This window comes from Prionailurus bengalensis, chromosome E2 (assembly GCF_016509475.1).
Source record: "Prionailurus bengalensis isolate Pbe53 chromosome E2, Fcat_Pben_1.1_paternal_pri, whole genome shotgun sequence".
NCBI classification, from domain to species: Eukaryota; Metazoa; Chordata; class Mammalia; order Carnivora; family Felidae; genus Prionailurus; species Prionailurus bengalensis.
In genome coordinates this window covers 45,548,583-45,564,378 of record NC_057352.1, presented here as the reverse complement: position 1 = coordinate 45,564,378, position 15,796 = coordinate 45,548,583, and the positions used below count along the sequence as shown (strand labels likewise).

At 41.9% G+C, this 15,796-nt stretch overlaps 1 protein-coding gene across 2 annotated transcripts in view; it reads right to left on the bottom strand.

The window, feature by feature from the left end:
* The window catches only part of WWP2 (WW domain containing E3 ubiquitin protein ligase 2), a 148,251-nt gene that overhangs the window by 23,881 nt on the left and 108,574 nt on the right, over window positions 1-15,796 (bottom strand). For both annotated transcript variants that reach the window (XM_043599552.1, XM_043599553.1), the window contains one exon: window positions 8,155-8,244. In XM_043599552.1, the coding sequence (XP_043455487.1) occupies window positions 8,155-8,244 (90 nt within the window). The remainder of the gene's footprint in view (window positions 1-8,154; window positions 8,245-15,796) is intronic.

Here is a 15,796-nt window from a genome sequence, read left to right as displayed (position 1 = left end):
AAAGATATGACATCTAGGACTTGCTCTAAAATTCATCAGTCCCCTCCCCTGAAAAGTAGGAGGTCAGATGAAACAAAATGTTATCAATTGTTACAACCAGGTGGTAGTTAGCAGGGATTCATTGTACTATTCTCTCAAATTTGGTACATGCCTGATTTTTCCACTATAAGTTTGAAAGGGGAAGAGGGATAAAGGGGCCTTAAAAAGATAAGAAAGTGATACCACTGAAGAAAATAGCATTAGCTCAATGCAAAGGGAACCCAATATGGATTACACTATATGGGCTGGAAAGGCTTTATTCTAACTACCTTCTCATTTCATCTTGTCTGCATCCTTACCTTACTCACATAACTATCATGCTTCAGTCCGGTATCTTTCTCAATTTTCAGGGTTAGCATCCTAACTGACTTTTTTTGGCCACCCCTTCAATGATTCTTTTAACTCACAGCGTCTCTAAAAACAGCTTCTTGGGACACCTGGGTGGCTCAGTCAGTTAAGTGTCTAACTTCAGCTCAGGTCACGATCTCATGGTTCCTGAGTTCAAGCCCCACATCGGGCTCTCTGCTGTCAGCACAGAACCTGCTTTGGATCTTCTGTCGTCCTCTCTCTCTCTGCCTCTCCCCAGCTCATGCTGTGTGTGCGTGTGTGCGTGTGTGTGTGTGTGTCTCAAAAATAAACATTAAAAAAATGCAAATGGTACTACAGGAGACACAATAAAAAACAGTGTCTCCTTCCCTACCTCTCCCCATCGCTGATTCCTACCTCTCAGAAGCAACAACTTTGAATTCTCAACTGCTCTTTCTATTTACAGCCATATTTCTAAACAGCATGCTCCTTCTACTGTTTCTTGATTTCTGTCATATTAGACGTTACTTGTGAACCTTCTGCTATCAAAGCTGAGCGTTTAGTTATTGCATCCCACCCACAACACACATAGGCCCCCTCCTCCCAATTTAGAAAACCGTCATTAAATCCATATTCAGAGTTTGTATTATGATTTCATAGAATACTACACATATGTTTCCTTGCTTGTACGACTTTTTTTTTTTCTGGAGTGAAAAGAACTAGAGTGTGTTTCATTCTGCCTGTTTTTCCAGAATCTCTTACCAGTGCACCCCCAGATTCTGATGGCGCACGTGGCCTCTCAGTGTCAGTCAGATATGCCTTAGCCACACAGCTCCAGGCCCCTGTTGCCCTATGTGGACACCTGTCCTCCAGATCTGCTCTATGTTACTGTCCTGAGTCACCTTCCCTCATCTTCCTCTTGGGACTGTCTTTGGCCTCTGAATGGAGTCCCCTGTGTACTGCATCTCATGACTTCTTTCTTGGTTTCCTCTCATCTGGTGGAACAAATCATCTAGTAGCTTCTGAGAAAGGATGCACCAAAGTTAATTGTTTGAAACACTGAAGATGCCTTTATTCAAGTCTCAGAGTTGAGTGTTAAGGTGACTAAAAGTTGATTTCTAGACAGGAAATAACTTTCCATCAGAATTTTAAGGGTCCAGCTCCACAGTTGCTGTTGAGAAGAAAGATGGCATTCTTGATTCCTAATTCTCGATAGCTAGCCTATTTTTACCCTCCGGAGGCTTCTGAGACATTCTCTTGCCATCCCCAAATTCCATTTGGATGTTCCATGAGGTCAGTCTTTTCTCATTCTCTGGGTTGGGCATTTGGTAGGGCCCTTTGAATTTGAATACATTACCACTCAATTCTAGCAATAGGCTTCTATTTTTTTTTTCTTTGATTATAGAAAGTTCTTCTAGCAAGTTCTTTCTTGCTAGAACTACTGTTCAGATGTTGAATCTCCTGGGCTCATCTTCTAATTTTCTAATCTCCAACATTACCTTTCCATTCTTGCAATTTTTATTTTTTTAAAGAGCTCTTCTTTTTAAGTTTATTTATTTTGACAGAGGGAGGGGCACCTGGGTGGTTCAGTCGGTTAAGCATACAACTTCCACTCAGGTTATGATCTTGTAGTTCGTGAGTTCAAGCCCCACATGGGGCTCTGCGCTGACAGCTCAGAGCCTAGAGCCTGCTTCAGATTCTATGTCTCCCTGTCTCTCTGCCCCTCCCGCACTGCACTCTCTCTCTCTCTCTCTCTCTCTCAAAAATTTGTGAACATTAAAAAAAATTTTTTTTAGGGGCACCTGGGTGACTCAGTTGGTTAAGCCTCCAACCTCAGCTCAGATCTCACGGTTTGTGGATTCAAGCCCCGTGTCAGGCTCCGTACTCAGAGCCTGGAGCCTGCTTCGGATTCTCTGTCTCCCTCTCTCTTCCCCTCTCCTGCTCACACTCTGTCTCTTTCTCTCTCAAAAATAAACAAATGTTTACAAAATTTTTTTTTTAATTTTTTAAAAAATATTTATCTTGAGAGAGAGAGCATGTGCAAGAGCAGGGGAGGGGCAGAGAGAGAGAGGGAGAGAGAACCCCAAGCAGGCTCCACACTGTCAATGCAGACCCCATTCTGAGGTTCGATCCCACCAACTGTGAGATCACAACCAGAGCCGAAATCGAGTCGGATGCTTAACCAACTGAGCCACCCAGGCACCCCTGTTTCTGCTGTTATATACAGTTGACCCCTTGAACAGCAAGGATTTAAACTGTGGTGCTCCGTTTATACATGGATTTTTTTTTCAATAAATACAGTTCAGTACTGTAAATGTATTTTCTCTTCCTTATGATTTTCTTAATAATACTTTCTTTTCTCTGGCTTACTTTATTGAAAGAATACAGTATATAATATATATAACATACAAAATATGTGTTAATCAATTGTTTATGTTATCGGTAAGGCTTCTGGTCAACAGTAAGCTATTAGTAGTTAAGCTCTGGGGAAGTCATTTGCATGCACATTTTCAACTGTGCAGGGGTCAGCATGCACTCTTAACCCCCGGGTTGTTCCACAGTCAGTTATATATTAATTTCTAAAAGGTCTTCTTGGGGTGCCTGGGTGGCTCAGTCAGTTAAGGGCCCGACTCCTGATTTCGGCTCAGGTCATAATCTCACACAGCCAGTACAGAGCCTACTTGGGATTCTCTCTCTCTGCCCCTCTCCCACTTGCGGGTACGCATGCACACATGTGCGCGTTCTCTCTCTCTCAAAATAAATAAACATTAATAAACGAATGAATGTTCTTGTTTTCTGCATGGTTCATTTCACGGTCTCCTGTTCTTCTTGCACAGATGCTGTATTTCCTCCCAAATTTTTGAGATTACGAATCACAATTTGGTTTTACATTCCACATTGTTTTCACCAAGTCCCCTTTCTGTCTGCTGGCCACAGGCTGTTCTTTCATATTTAAAAGTGAGTCACTAAAACACTGAATGGACGCTCTGGGTATCCAGGTGGGGAAAACTGACTGGTGGCTTCATTCAGCTGTTTCACTAGACGACGCACAAACATCACAATCTGTAGTTCTCTTCCCTTCGACTGATCCCTTTATCTAGCAAAAAAAAGTCCCAATCTTTAACTTGGGGACAGCGTCCTCACTCAATCCATTTTTTTCTGAGCTCATCCTTGCCTTCAGCTCTGGCTTCATCCTCCAGGCTGGCTGCATGTGCGCATGCGTGTGTGAGATAAACACGTGTGCATGCAGGCGTGCAGCACAGGGCTGGATGTCATGGTTGACAACCTGAGACTCTAACGACTCCCTGCACCAATTTTTAACTTGACTTCAGCTTTTTAGTCTCATTTCATAGCACCTCCCCCTACCATGTCTGATTGCTGAGCTTTCCAGGGCTCCGTGGTGCTAACTGGCTGACTTCCTGGTGGGCACCCACACTGTAAGTTGGGGTTTCAGCTTTCTCAGCTCTGCCATTTATCTATCAGCAACCAAAGTTTTATTACCTTCTCCCATATGCTGCTTCTCCTCTTCCAATCCTTTATCATTATACTTCTTTATACTTTTACTGCCACTTAGGGGTTTTCAGGAAGGAATGGAAATAAATACATGTTTAATCCACACGTTTAACTAAAAGTCTCCTGGACTGGTAAATTTCAAACTTCTAAACAGCATAACCCCACCCTTGATTGTGGGTGAAATCTCACCAAGAATCGCAATCTATAAAAACAGCACAGTGGTTGAGGCCCAGTCGGCCCTGCGCTCTCTCATGTTCCAGCAGGCATGTCCACCAAACCCAGCTGCCTTGCTAGACACTCTCTGGGCATCTCTGTTTCACGTAAACCTTCCACTCCAGCCAAACTGCCTCATTAATCATTCCCTAACGATATCTTTTACTTTCACGCCTTTCCCCCAACCTGGATCAACTTCCTCTTGTCATTTTAAGTCCAACTCCAGCCCCTCCTCCAAGATCGCATCTGATCCCGCTCCCTCTGTGAGGCCTCCCCTACACCGTGGTCTATCGAGACCCCTCTCCCTGCTCACCTCTGGTCTAAACGCCACCTAAGAGCAAATTACTGCATCCATCCTTAGTTACCAGGGCCAATACTTTTTGTTCCTGGATAAAAAAATGACCATTCCTCATACAAGCGTCCCCTGGGTCTAACAGAAGGGGGTGGCCAAGACAGACTGAATCCTTTGACTCAATCTTACTCTGGAGTGACTGGGTCTGCTGAGACAACGGCTCTGCCTGTAGTTTCAGGTTTGCTCTCGGCATGATAATACTTCCTGGGGTGGAACTTCTCCCCTTGTTAGCGATGAAAGCTTAAGCACTCTTAATCTGTCTGGGCTCCCAGTTATGGTGCAGAAGTACCTGCCAGGGGCTCAGAGGTACTGAGGTCTGAGATTAAAACCCTGAAGAACTAATAGGCTACGTGGGGTGTAGAGCTGAGCCACCGTCCAATAAAGCATTAAAAGTGTCCTGACAATAAGAAATCTGGATCTGTAATTACAATGCTTTCTGCTCTCCAGTGATGCTAGAGGCATCCCCAGCCCACACCTGGAGGGGCCGAGTACCTAGTCAGGTGTGGAGGAGCAGCCCAGCCCCTTAGGGAAATCAGGGGAGCTGCAGGTTCAAAGTCTTTCTCAGGGTACAATCTGTATCCAATTTGAAAAATGATGGAGGAAAGAAATGGAACCAGAGGGATTATTCTAGCACATTCTGGTCGTGTGAGCCTGCACCTCTCAGAGGTGGTGGACCTGGTATCATTAGGCAAATGTAGATGGTACATGCAGGGAGACATTTTTATTCTAACGGTTATATATTGATTTTATGTGCATAGAAAAATGTGTGTGTGCTACTTTGTTTACCTCAACCCCTTCCTCTGCTTTATTTTACCTCAAATTACATATCACCACCTGACACTGTATAAATTTATTAACTCATTAATTGTGTGTCTCACACTACTGTGAGATCAGGGGTTTTCTCCTTTGGTGTACTGATGTACTCCCAGGGCATAGTGCCTGGTATAGAGCAGGGCTCAATAAATATTTGTTGACTGAAGAGAAAGAAATAAAGGAAAGAAGAGAAAAGAAGAAAAGGAAAGAAGGGAGGGAGGAAGGAAGAAAGGAAGAAAAAAAAGAAAAGAAAGAAAGCAAGAGAAAGAAAGCAAGCAAGAAAGAAATCTGGATCTGTTGTCCCACCTCAAAACTTAAAGAAGAAACAATTTTTGGCCATCCTTAGAAGACACCATTAAAATCTTAATTTAGATGCTATCCAAATGCTCATCAGGTCAAGGCCTACATAACTTATAGACCAGAGAGGATAAGAGGCAGCAACTAGCACATTTCTAGAGTTAATGCTGCTTTTAAGTATAAGGGCTGTCAACACACAAAGTACAAGTGTAAAACACATCCTGTTAAAAATCAATGATTATTTTGCAAGACAATTGGAGAAATTTGGCTACTCACTCAGTATTTGATGACAGCATGAAAATACGGTTAACAGTACCAAAACCCATAAAATACCTAGGAATAAATCTAACCAAAGACGTGAAGAATCTATACACTGAAAACTATAGAAAGCTTATGAAACAAATTGAAGAAGACGCAAAAAATGGAAAAAGATTCCATGCTCCTGGATAGGAAGAACAAATATTGTTACAATGTCAATACTACCCAAAGCAATCTACGTATTCAATGAAATCCCTATCAAAATAACACCAGCATTCACCACAGAGTAGAACAAACAATCCTTCAGAGGTCTCCTCCAGAGACCTTCTTTCTCTGCATCCTCGCCAACATCTGTTGTTGCCTGAGTTGTTAATGTTAGCCATTCTGACAAGTGTAAGGTGGTATCTCATTGTGGTTTTGAAGGGGCACATGTACCCCAATGTTTATAGCAGCACTATCAACAATAGCCAAAGTATGGAAAGAGCCCAAATGTCCAGTGATGGATGCATGGATAAAGAAAATGTGGTGTATATATATATATACATACATACATATACATACAATGGAGTATTACTCGGCAATCAAAAAGAATGAAATCTTGTCATTTGCAACTATGTGGATGGAACTGGAGGGTATTATGCTAAGCGAAATTAGTCAGTCAGAGAAAGACAAATATCATATGACTTCACTCATACGAGGACTTTAAGACACAGAACAGATGAACACAAGGGAAGGGAAGCAAAAATAATATAAAAACAGGGAGGGGGACAAAACATAAGAGACTCATAAATATGGAGAACAAACAGAGGGTTACTGGAGGGGTTGTGGGAGGGGGGATGGGCTAAATGGGTAAGGGGCACTAAGGAATCTACTCCCGAAATCATTGCTGCACTATATGCTAATTCGAATGTAAATTTAAAATAATAATAGTAATAATAATAATAATAATAATAATAAAGAAAAGAAAACACTGTTAACAATAGAGTGGTTTTGTTTTTAGTAAGAACATTTTTTAGAAATATATACCAAAATATGGATAAAGTTATATGATGATTACATAGGATTTTCTTCAAAACTTTATTTACAAAAACAGGTGGAGGCTGGATTTCAACCACAGGCCCATAGTTTGCCAACCCCTGGTATAGATGAAACAAGACTGACCATGACTTGAAGATTACTGAAGCCAAGTGTTGAGTATGTGGGCATTCTCTCTACTTAGTGCACATTGGAGACTATTCATATGAATATGAAAATTTCCATAATTTCCAAAGTAAAAAGTGTGATTTTTTCCCCAAGACATCAATATTTAACTTTGGTTAAATGTATAAATAAATAATCTGAACTTAAAGTAGAAAACAGAATGAGGACTCATGATGACGGATTATAGTTTCATTTCCAAAAGGGTAAGGAACAAAAGGAAAACACAAGCATTCTACCGGAAAATCGAAACTAAAAACAGCCTATCCATGGAAATTTGCAGGACCAGAAGGTGAGGTGGTATTTGCCTGGCATGTGTATCACCAGTGAACCAGAGTACAAGGGTTTTTCCTAATACTCCCCACCTCTGACATCCTCTCCCTCTACAAGCTTGATGGGGAGGTGTTCATATTTTATGCTGGAGCCCTTCATGACTGCCTTACTGGGAGGTGATTCTCTCCTTTGAGCAGAATACATTCTCTTTTGAAAGCTCTGTGGACCAAAAGGCACATGTGGAAAGAACTTTCTGTCCCTGGCAAGCAGGGAACCAAACCCCTTCTCCTTGAACTTGGACAGTCTTCCCTCACTTGGAAGCCTCACTTATCCTCTGGTTTTAGAGAACTTAGCTGTGTTCTCACAAAGCCCAGCTCAAGGAGAAGCACCCTTCAGGGGCCATTCGGGCATACGGTGCTTTGAAATGCATCAACACCCTTTGTATCTTGGCTTCCTCGTGCCTTTTCTCTTTCTTAGGAAAAGCAATCAAGTGACCAGGAATAAATATCCCTGTACTTTGCAACCTCTGCAGAAAATGACTGAGAACCTGGCCCTGATGGGATATCTCTGTAGGTGAAATAACTGAGGGCATCAAGGCATCAATGGCCCAGGAGGCAGGATTCCTAGCCCTCCTCCCTCCAGGACCCAACAGCCATGGCACATAATAAAGCCCATAATACAGCCCACTGCCAACACAATGAATGTGGGGAGAAGGGAAATAAAGAGAAGAAATAGTGTAGAAGGAGAAGACAACGGGAGGCAGATAAAAGAGAGGGCAAGGAGCAGAGGGTAGGGGAAACTAAGGACAGTGATGGCAGTGAATGGTGGAGAAGCCATTCGGTGACTCCGGGGTGCCGGTTCTAGAGTCTCGGGGCTTGCCAGCCTTGCCTTACCCTGGAGGAAGAGGCCGCTCCCAGGTGGTGGTCTTGGTATTATGGTCAACATAATACACACGCCCATTAGGCAGCTCTCGTTGTTCCCATCTGCAAAACAAAGTCAAGGGAAGCATGAGATACACACTTAAAAGGCGTAAGCCCTTGTGTGAAAAGGAGTCCTTCATTACTGATGTGATGACTGATGAGAGGACAAAGACGACATGCGAGCTCAGCCCAGGGGTCAAACCTGCTTCATACTATCACTGCGGCGGCAGCCAGGAGCACTTCTTGAGTCCAAAGCTCCCCTCTATGAAGTCAATGGGCTAGGATGTGCACAGATCACCCTAGCTTCCCCTAAATGACCCATACGAGTCTCTATCTATGGACTTTTCTAAAAGTGTGACGTGGTCATTTCAGGATCAAAGACCCTTTTAGGAATGTGATAGAAGCCAAGGACACTTTCTTTCCAAAGTGTACTTACCAACGAAAATTTGTATGCAATTTCTGGGCTTCACAGACGTCACCTAAAGTTTACCTTCAGCCTTTTCAGTCTACACTACGTTTTAAAGTCACAAATCATATGACTATCCCTGTTCTCCTAACATCACAGATATTCATGACCGCATTTCTTTTTAAAATACAAGATTCATTTACAGAGGATCTTTAACAGAGATCCGGGTGAATGAACAAACAGCATACTGTTATTTATGGACTGCTCTCCTCTTATTATTTACTGACTTCTCATGAGTCTGTGTGTAAGGTAACATGAGATATGGGGTGCCGAAAGTGGCCATTCTGTGCTAGTGGAAGAATAACAAGGCAGTAGATGATCCAAAGAGATAATCTACAAGCAAAATCACTACAGAATACAGCCAAGGGCCACCCACCCAACTCCTGCTAGTCCCATACTCAATGCAGTCTGACAATAACTCCTCTTTACCCAGAATATGGTAATCCATATATGAAGGATACAAAATTTTATATTTATAAAATGGCCACCACTTCATAAAGGATGTTAATGGTCCCATGAGCCTTTATGTTTTAAAATGATTTCATCTGCTACTTGTGGGTACTGCCTAAGAGAAGGTGACCTTTTCCAGGAAGCTAGTACAGTCAGTTCTGCTGAAATGCTTGTTTTGAAAACATAAATCTATCCCAATGTGACTGATACACGAGGGAACAATGTGAGCATGTGAATTTTGTGTTTGCTTAAGCATGGCTTTTCCTTTTAGAAACACTAAATGCACACAGATGACGTCCCCCAGCTGAACCCAGTCACGTAGGAACACACGAAGCCCATATGCATCTACAGCTGCCTCAGTTTACTACGTGTTGTACGCCATATTCATCCACATCTGGCCTTACAACTCCCGTCTGATTTCAGATGATCCTCCTTGCAACCACTTTATGACAACACTCACAAGCTCAAACACTTCTGACACCTGCTTCCACAAGTAAACTCCAGATCTTTTCATGGGAACACACACTCATTGTAGTGTTATGCACCTCAACCATTTAACATGTGAAAAACTGTGCTACCATCATTATTAGCTTCCTATTTTTTGTGTGTGCCTCTGACACATTTTTGAATGTTATGCCCCTAACCCATTTTTTTTCCTGTAAACCCTGTGGTTTTCATGGCATGATTTTTTTTGCATAGCATGATGATTTTTAGGAATACATACATAATAGCAGAGCTGATTGAATACTGAAATAATGTCCCAATTTCTATTACTAAAGGCCTAGTGCATCTATTCCAATGGATGTTAGCTTTATTTAATACCATTTCTCATTTAAACTAAAATGTCTGGGGGCGCCTGGGTGGTTCGGTCAGTTGAGGGTCTGACTTTGGCTCAGGTCATGATCTCACTGTTTGTAAGTTTGAGCCCCGCATCGGGCTCTCTGCTGTCAGCACAGAGCCCGCTTCAGATTCTCTGTCCTCCTCTCTCTCTGCCCCTCCCCCATCTCGTGCTCTCTCAAAATAAATAAACTTCAAAAATTTTTAGAAAATAGTAAAATGCCTGATCAGCAGACTGCACTGACCGACACCTCAGATGCTAGCTAGGTCAGATAAAGATATATGTGAGGTTTTTATGGCAAGGAAAGGAAGGGGGTCATCATTACCCACTGATCATCTATAATGAGCTATGGGCTCATGTTTTACCTCATGAAGTCCTTGCCTCCAACCTTTAAGGTCGCAAGTGCCATCACCATGGACGAAACAGAGGATCAGAGAAGCTAAGTAACTTTTATGTGTCATTCCAACTCAGCTCTGACTTCCTAGCCATTGAGTTTTACCACACCATGCTGAAAGGAAGAAATGAGGAAAAAGAAGGTCGACTAGAATTTATAGGGAACCTACTACCCAGAAAACAAGGTGCCAGGTGCCTTCTCAATCCCCATCTCAAAGTAAACAGCCTTCCCCAGCACTGGAGTCCAGGTAGGGGGTCCTGGAGAATCAAGACAACTGGAGGGTAACTACAAAGGTCCACCGTGTTCATCTCTAGGCTCCGTTTTAATCAGAAGCTTCTGCTTAGACGTGATCTACCAGAAGAGACTGCACATTTTGCACCACTGGGAGGGTTAGCCCTGGGAGCAGTGAGGTCCAATGGTTCGAGTCCCACCTCTCAAAAGGGATCAGCCACTGGCTTGAGGATCAGAGTGCTACCAACAACCATTAACACGTGCTCGAGAACATCTTCTCTCCTGGGTATTCTTGCTCAATGTTCTGGTCAAAATGGATATGGGTGACTTGGTCCAGGTGCTCTGATTCCTCCCGCTGCAAAAAGATCTTTACACTTCATTATTTTATTAAAAGGGCAAACAGTTCTGCCAAAAGTGACCAGATAAAAATGTACCCTGGGTAAAGTTAAAGATCTTCTCCCTCTAGATGCCCTTCTGAATTAAAGACAAAAGAATAACAAATATTATCAGCTCGAGAGGCTGTTGTCCCATCCACGGAAAACCTTTCTTGTAGGGATCTTGCAGAGAAAAAAAAAAGCGAGGCTAACATACTATGGCTTCACACCAGATCCTCAAACTCCTCCCGTCTGCTCAGTAATAGAGTAGCAAATCTGATACCCTCTTTATTCATCTGAATTTGGAAATGAGGAGTCTTGAAAAAGATACTTGGCTTACGAGTGAGTACTGAAATATGGAAGCTCCTCAAGGAAATGGCAGCAAACCACTCTTTCATAACATCTGCTCCCAGTAAGCCTTAAGTAGCTGGTAACTCCTCAGCATCCTCTAAGAAGTTAGCTATGTCCTTCCCTTCCTTGGCAATTTCTGGCACAAAACACCAACAAAATGAGTCTGGCTCATTGTGCAGTCACTATTTGGAAACCTATCCATAATATGTGGGTGAGGCCGCACCTTTTAAAAAGACAAAATATTTGTTGTAGCAATTGCAGATGAAAGGTGCCAAAACACATTTTTCTTTATTCCAAAAATTGTGTTACAACTTTCATAAGTAGTCTCTACTTTTAGAATTCATTTTAGACAAAGAGAAAACTTTGGTTATATTATACTTTGGCTCATCTTTTAATTTGAAGATGGGATAATACTTAAAATTCCATGAAGTAGGGGCACCTGGGTGGCTCAGTCGGTTGGGCTTCCGACTTCGGCTCAGGTCATGATCTCACGGTCTGTGAGTTCGAGCCCCGCGTCAGGCTCTGTGCTGACAGCTCGGAGCCTGGAGCCTGCGTCAGATTCTGTGTCTCCCTCTCTCTCTGACCCTCCCCCGTTCATGCTCTCTCTCTGTCTCAAAAATAAATAAACATTAAAAAAAAAAAATTCCATGAAGTAAATGTCTTTAATTGACACAGGGGTATTCCCACACGCTGGCAGAAAATCAGTGCGAAGACCTCCTCGCTTATATTCAAGAGGTACAGCAGCTCTTTCCAAGCCCAGATAAGATCTGTCCATCCCATCTTTGATCCCACCTGATCCTAGAAATGAAAGACTCTCTTTCAAGGGCTGTTATTGTCCAGCAAATTTCAATGTTCTTGTATGAACCCTCTCAACTGGCTTCACTGGAAAAATAGTTACCAGAGGAACAAGACCTTTCTTGCATTGCCTTTTTTGATATCTACATTTTTCCTTTTGAAATTGGACTCCTGCTCAGATTAAATGTCCATATGGGTCCTCCCTGATCCATGACCTGGCCTAACTGCTTTTCTTAGAGAACTCGCAACTCCTCCCTTACCTGCATGGCTCCTCAGAATTCACACAAATCTCTTCCCTTCATTCACTGCAGCACAGTCGGTCAATTCTGTCCACAATCAAAAGAACCTCCCAATTCTCAGCTCTCCTCGGTAACTGCTGACCCACATAGATTAAGCCTTCCCACTGTCTTGGTTCGGTCTCCCCAGGCCAAGAAAGTGATACTGGCAGCGACCTTTCATTGGCACGTCCCTGTCAGGGTGAGGTTTCTGTCCCTTATAAGCATCTTCTTCACACTGAGATAAAAAGGCTTTTCAATCCAACTACCCATGGGTCTCAATACTGCATCCTGGTCACATGGCCATATCCTCTCCCACTGAATAGCTTCCTTTGATGTTCTCAGAAACAGTGTTCAAAGCATCAAGCTTGATTCAGGTCCCTTCCCAACACATTGCTCCTTGGCCTTCAACGAGAAACATTCAGTTCAACCATGGACTACACAGAGTCTTTGTATTTGAAGGCACTTGAAAAGTAGCCTCCAATTGCAATTAATTTTAGGTAATTTTTTTAACCTATGCTACCTTTGCTCCTATGCCTTTTATTCAGTTATCTTCCATGCCCATGCCCCAATCACACCCCTCACCGTCATTAAAAGGGTAAAAATCCCATCGTGAGGATGACACCCTATCCGTTCTCTCCTGTGTTATCTGAAAGAAACTGTCTGGTCCCCTAAACGTAGTCACTACACTCCTGTGGAAGGTTTCCTAAAAGGTCTTCAGAAAATTCTCGATTATTCTGCCATTCAGCCAACCCTGATCAACATACCTACTGGGCAGACTTCCCTGATTGTGTGGACAGAATCACATTTTCACCAACAGTAGGATTAAGATGGAAAGGGCTAACAGCTACAGGAGTAGTTCAGGTTAGTGTCAGAGACATTCTCTTTAAAAGGCCCTTACAGGGGCGCCTGGGTGGCTCGCTGGTTAAGCCGCCCGACTTCAGCTCAGGTCACGATCTTGCAGTCTTTGAGTTTGAGCCCTGCGTCGGGCTCTGTGCTGACAGCTCAGAGCCCGGAGCCTGCTTTGGATTCTGTGTCTCCCTCTCTCTGCCCTACCCCTGCTCGTACTCTGTCTCTCTCTCTCTCCCTCTCTTTCAAAAATAAATAAACATTAAAAAAAAAAATAAGAGGCCCTTACAGATTTACCTACCAATGTGCTCAAAAATTCAATCTTAGTAAAAGTATTACTAATTTTTATTATTTATTAATTTGCTGCCTTTGACTAATAGAGTCAGTGGGCAATAGTAAAGTTGATCTCACTCAAAATACACAATGTTAGAAAACAAAGTCAAGCCAGAACTCTACACACTCCACAAAATAAAGATGCCCTCCTGGTTACATAGACAAAAACTAAACTGCAAAAAAAGACACTGAAAGTACCCAAGTATTCTTTCTTCTTTTAAATTTTTTTTTAATGTTCATTTATTTTTGAGAGAGAAAGACAGAGACAGAGAGCAAGTGGGGAAGGGGCAGAGAGAGGGAGACACAAAATCGGAAGCAGGCTCCAGGCTCTGAGCTGTTAGCACAGAGCCCGACGCACGGCTTGAACTCATGAACTGTGAGATCATGACCTGAGCCAAAGTCGCATGCTGAACCTACTGGGCCACCCAGTCCTCTCATAAAAGTATTCAAGTATTCTTAAAGCTGCGTATGCGGCAGTTCAACTCCCCACAGGCAAAAACCTCATGGGATTTACAGCTTCTTATTTTATGCTTTTCTAATAAAATCTTATTCCCCAAACTTTAGCCACTTCCTGGGTGAACCGTAAGATTTATTTCCTCTGTTAGGGACATTTTCAGACTTTTATGAGGCAGAAATCTGGTGCAATGGAACAAATTTCCCATTCACTGTTTTCACTGCTTCAGTAGATCCTTTGTAAACTGGGTAGGAAATGTGTTAAACTCGGTCTTCCCCCAAGAAACCTTCTTGAGATACTGGGCTTTCCGTTCAATCTAAGCACACTAACCCCTTCTTTAAAACTACCAACAACCAGTACTTTATGCCCTGTAAGCAGAGAATGGCACAGTTGAGCCTCAATCAAGGCTTCTGAATTAAGTCTTTTTTTTCCTTCTTCTTCAACCTTCTAATTCCTTTGCATTGGAAAAGTTTCCAAGGCTCCTCAATGAAAGATGGAAACATTAAAATGTATGGTTTTACTGAGAGCAAGGGAATTCCTGGAGATGGTATGCATGCAAAAAAAAAAAAAAAGTTTAACATGTTCGTTGACAAATAATTTTGCAAATAAATTTGGCAAGGCAGAGAAAAACAGTCACCCTTTAAAACATAGTTGGTGGGAGCAAAAATGGGTATACTCTTTCAAAAGGGCAATTTGGCAACTTGGTCGAAAACTTTTCCTCTGTGAATATCCTTTAACTCAGCAGCTCTGCTTCTAGGATGGATGCTGAGGAAATAAGTATGTGTCAAAGATTTAGCTATAAGCGCATCTGTCACAGTATGTGACATGTTCTACAAAAAATGGAAACAACCTCAATGCCTCTAAATGGACGATTAGTAAAATAAATTATGTTATTTCTATAATAAGTATTCACTCATCGAAAATAACATTATATGATAGGGACGCCTGGGCGGCTCAGTCAGTTGAGCATCTGACTCTTGATTTCAGCTCAGGTCATGATCGGTTCATGGGTCCAAGCCCCGCATCGGGCTCTGCGCTGGCAACGTGGATGCTTTCTCTCTCTGCCCCTCCCCTCCTCGCGTGCGCGCGCTCTCTCTCTCTCTCTCTCTCTCTCAAAATAAATAAATATTAAAAAAAAATTTTTTTTAAGAAAATAACATTATAGATGATATTAACTTGTCCAGATATTTATAATATGTTGCCATATATAACATAATATGATATATATAATATAATATAATTATATATAATTATATAATACATTGCAAGCTAAAATAACAGGCATACTACAAATTTTTGATTAAAAACTTATATAAATATGCTATTTTTCATTAAATCTAAAATGCTATCAATTATATGATTTAACATATCACTGAGAAAGAAAAAAATACTGCCAATTAAGCTTGTATATTACATTTTGATTTTAAAGTTTAAATGTGAAATAACAAGCATATCAAAATCAACAAAATGTAGAGGGTGTGTGAAAATTTTTGCGACGTCAGTGTAGGGAAGAATTTTAGACAAGACCCAAATTGTACATGAAGATTAACAAACTTGGCCACTTTAAATTTTGAACTCCTGTACAATGAAAGATAACGTTAAAAAGTGAAAAGACAAGCCACAGACTGGAAGAAAATATCTGCAATGCATGTAATTGAAAAGCAAGGAGTCCCCAGCTTATATTAAGAAACCTCACAGATTAAAGAAAAACAAGACAAACGGTTAAATAGAAGAATGAACAAAAATGTATGAACAGGCAACTCACGAAGAAGGAAATCAAAGAACCAAATAAAAACATGTGAGAA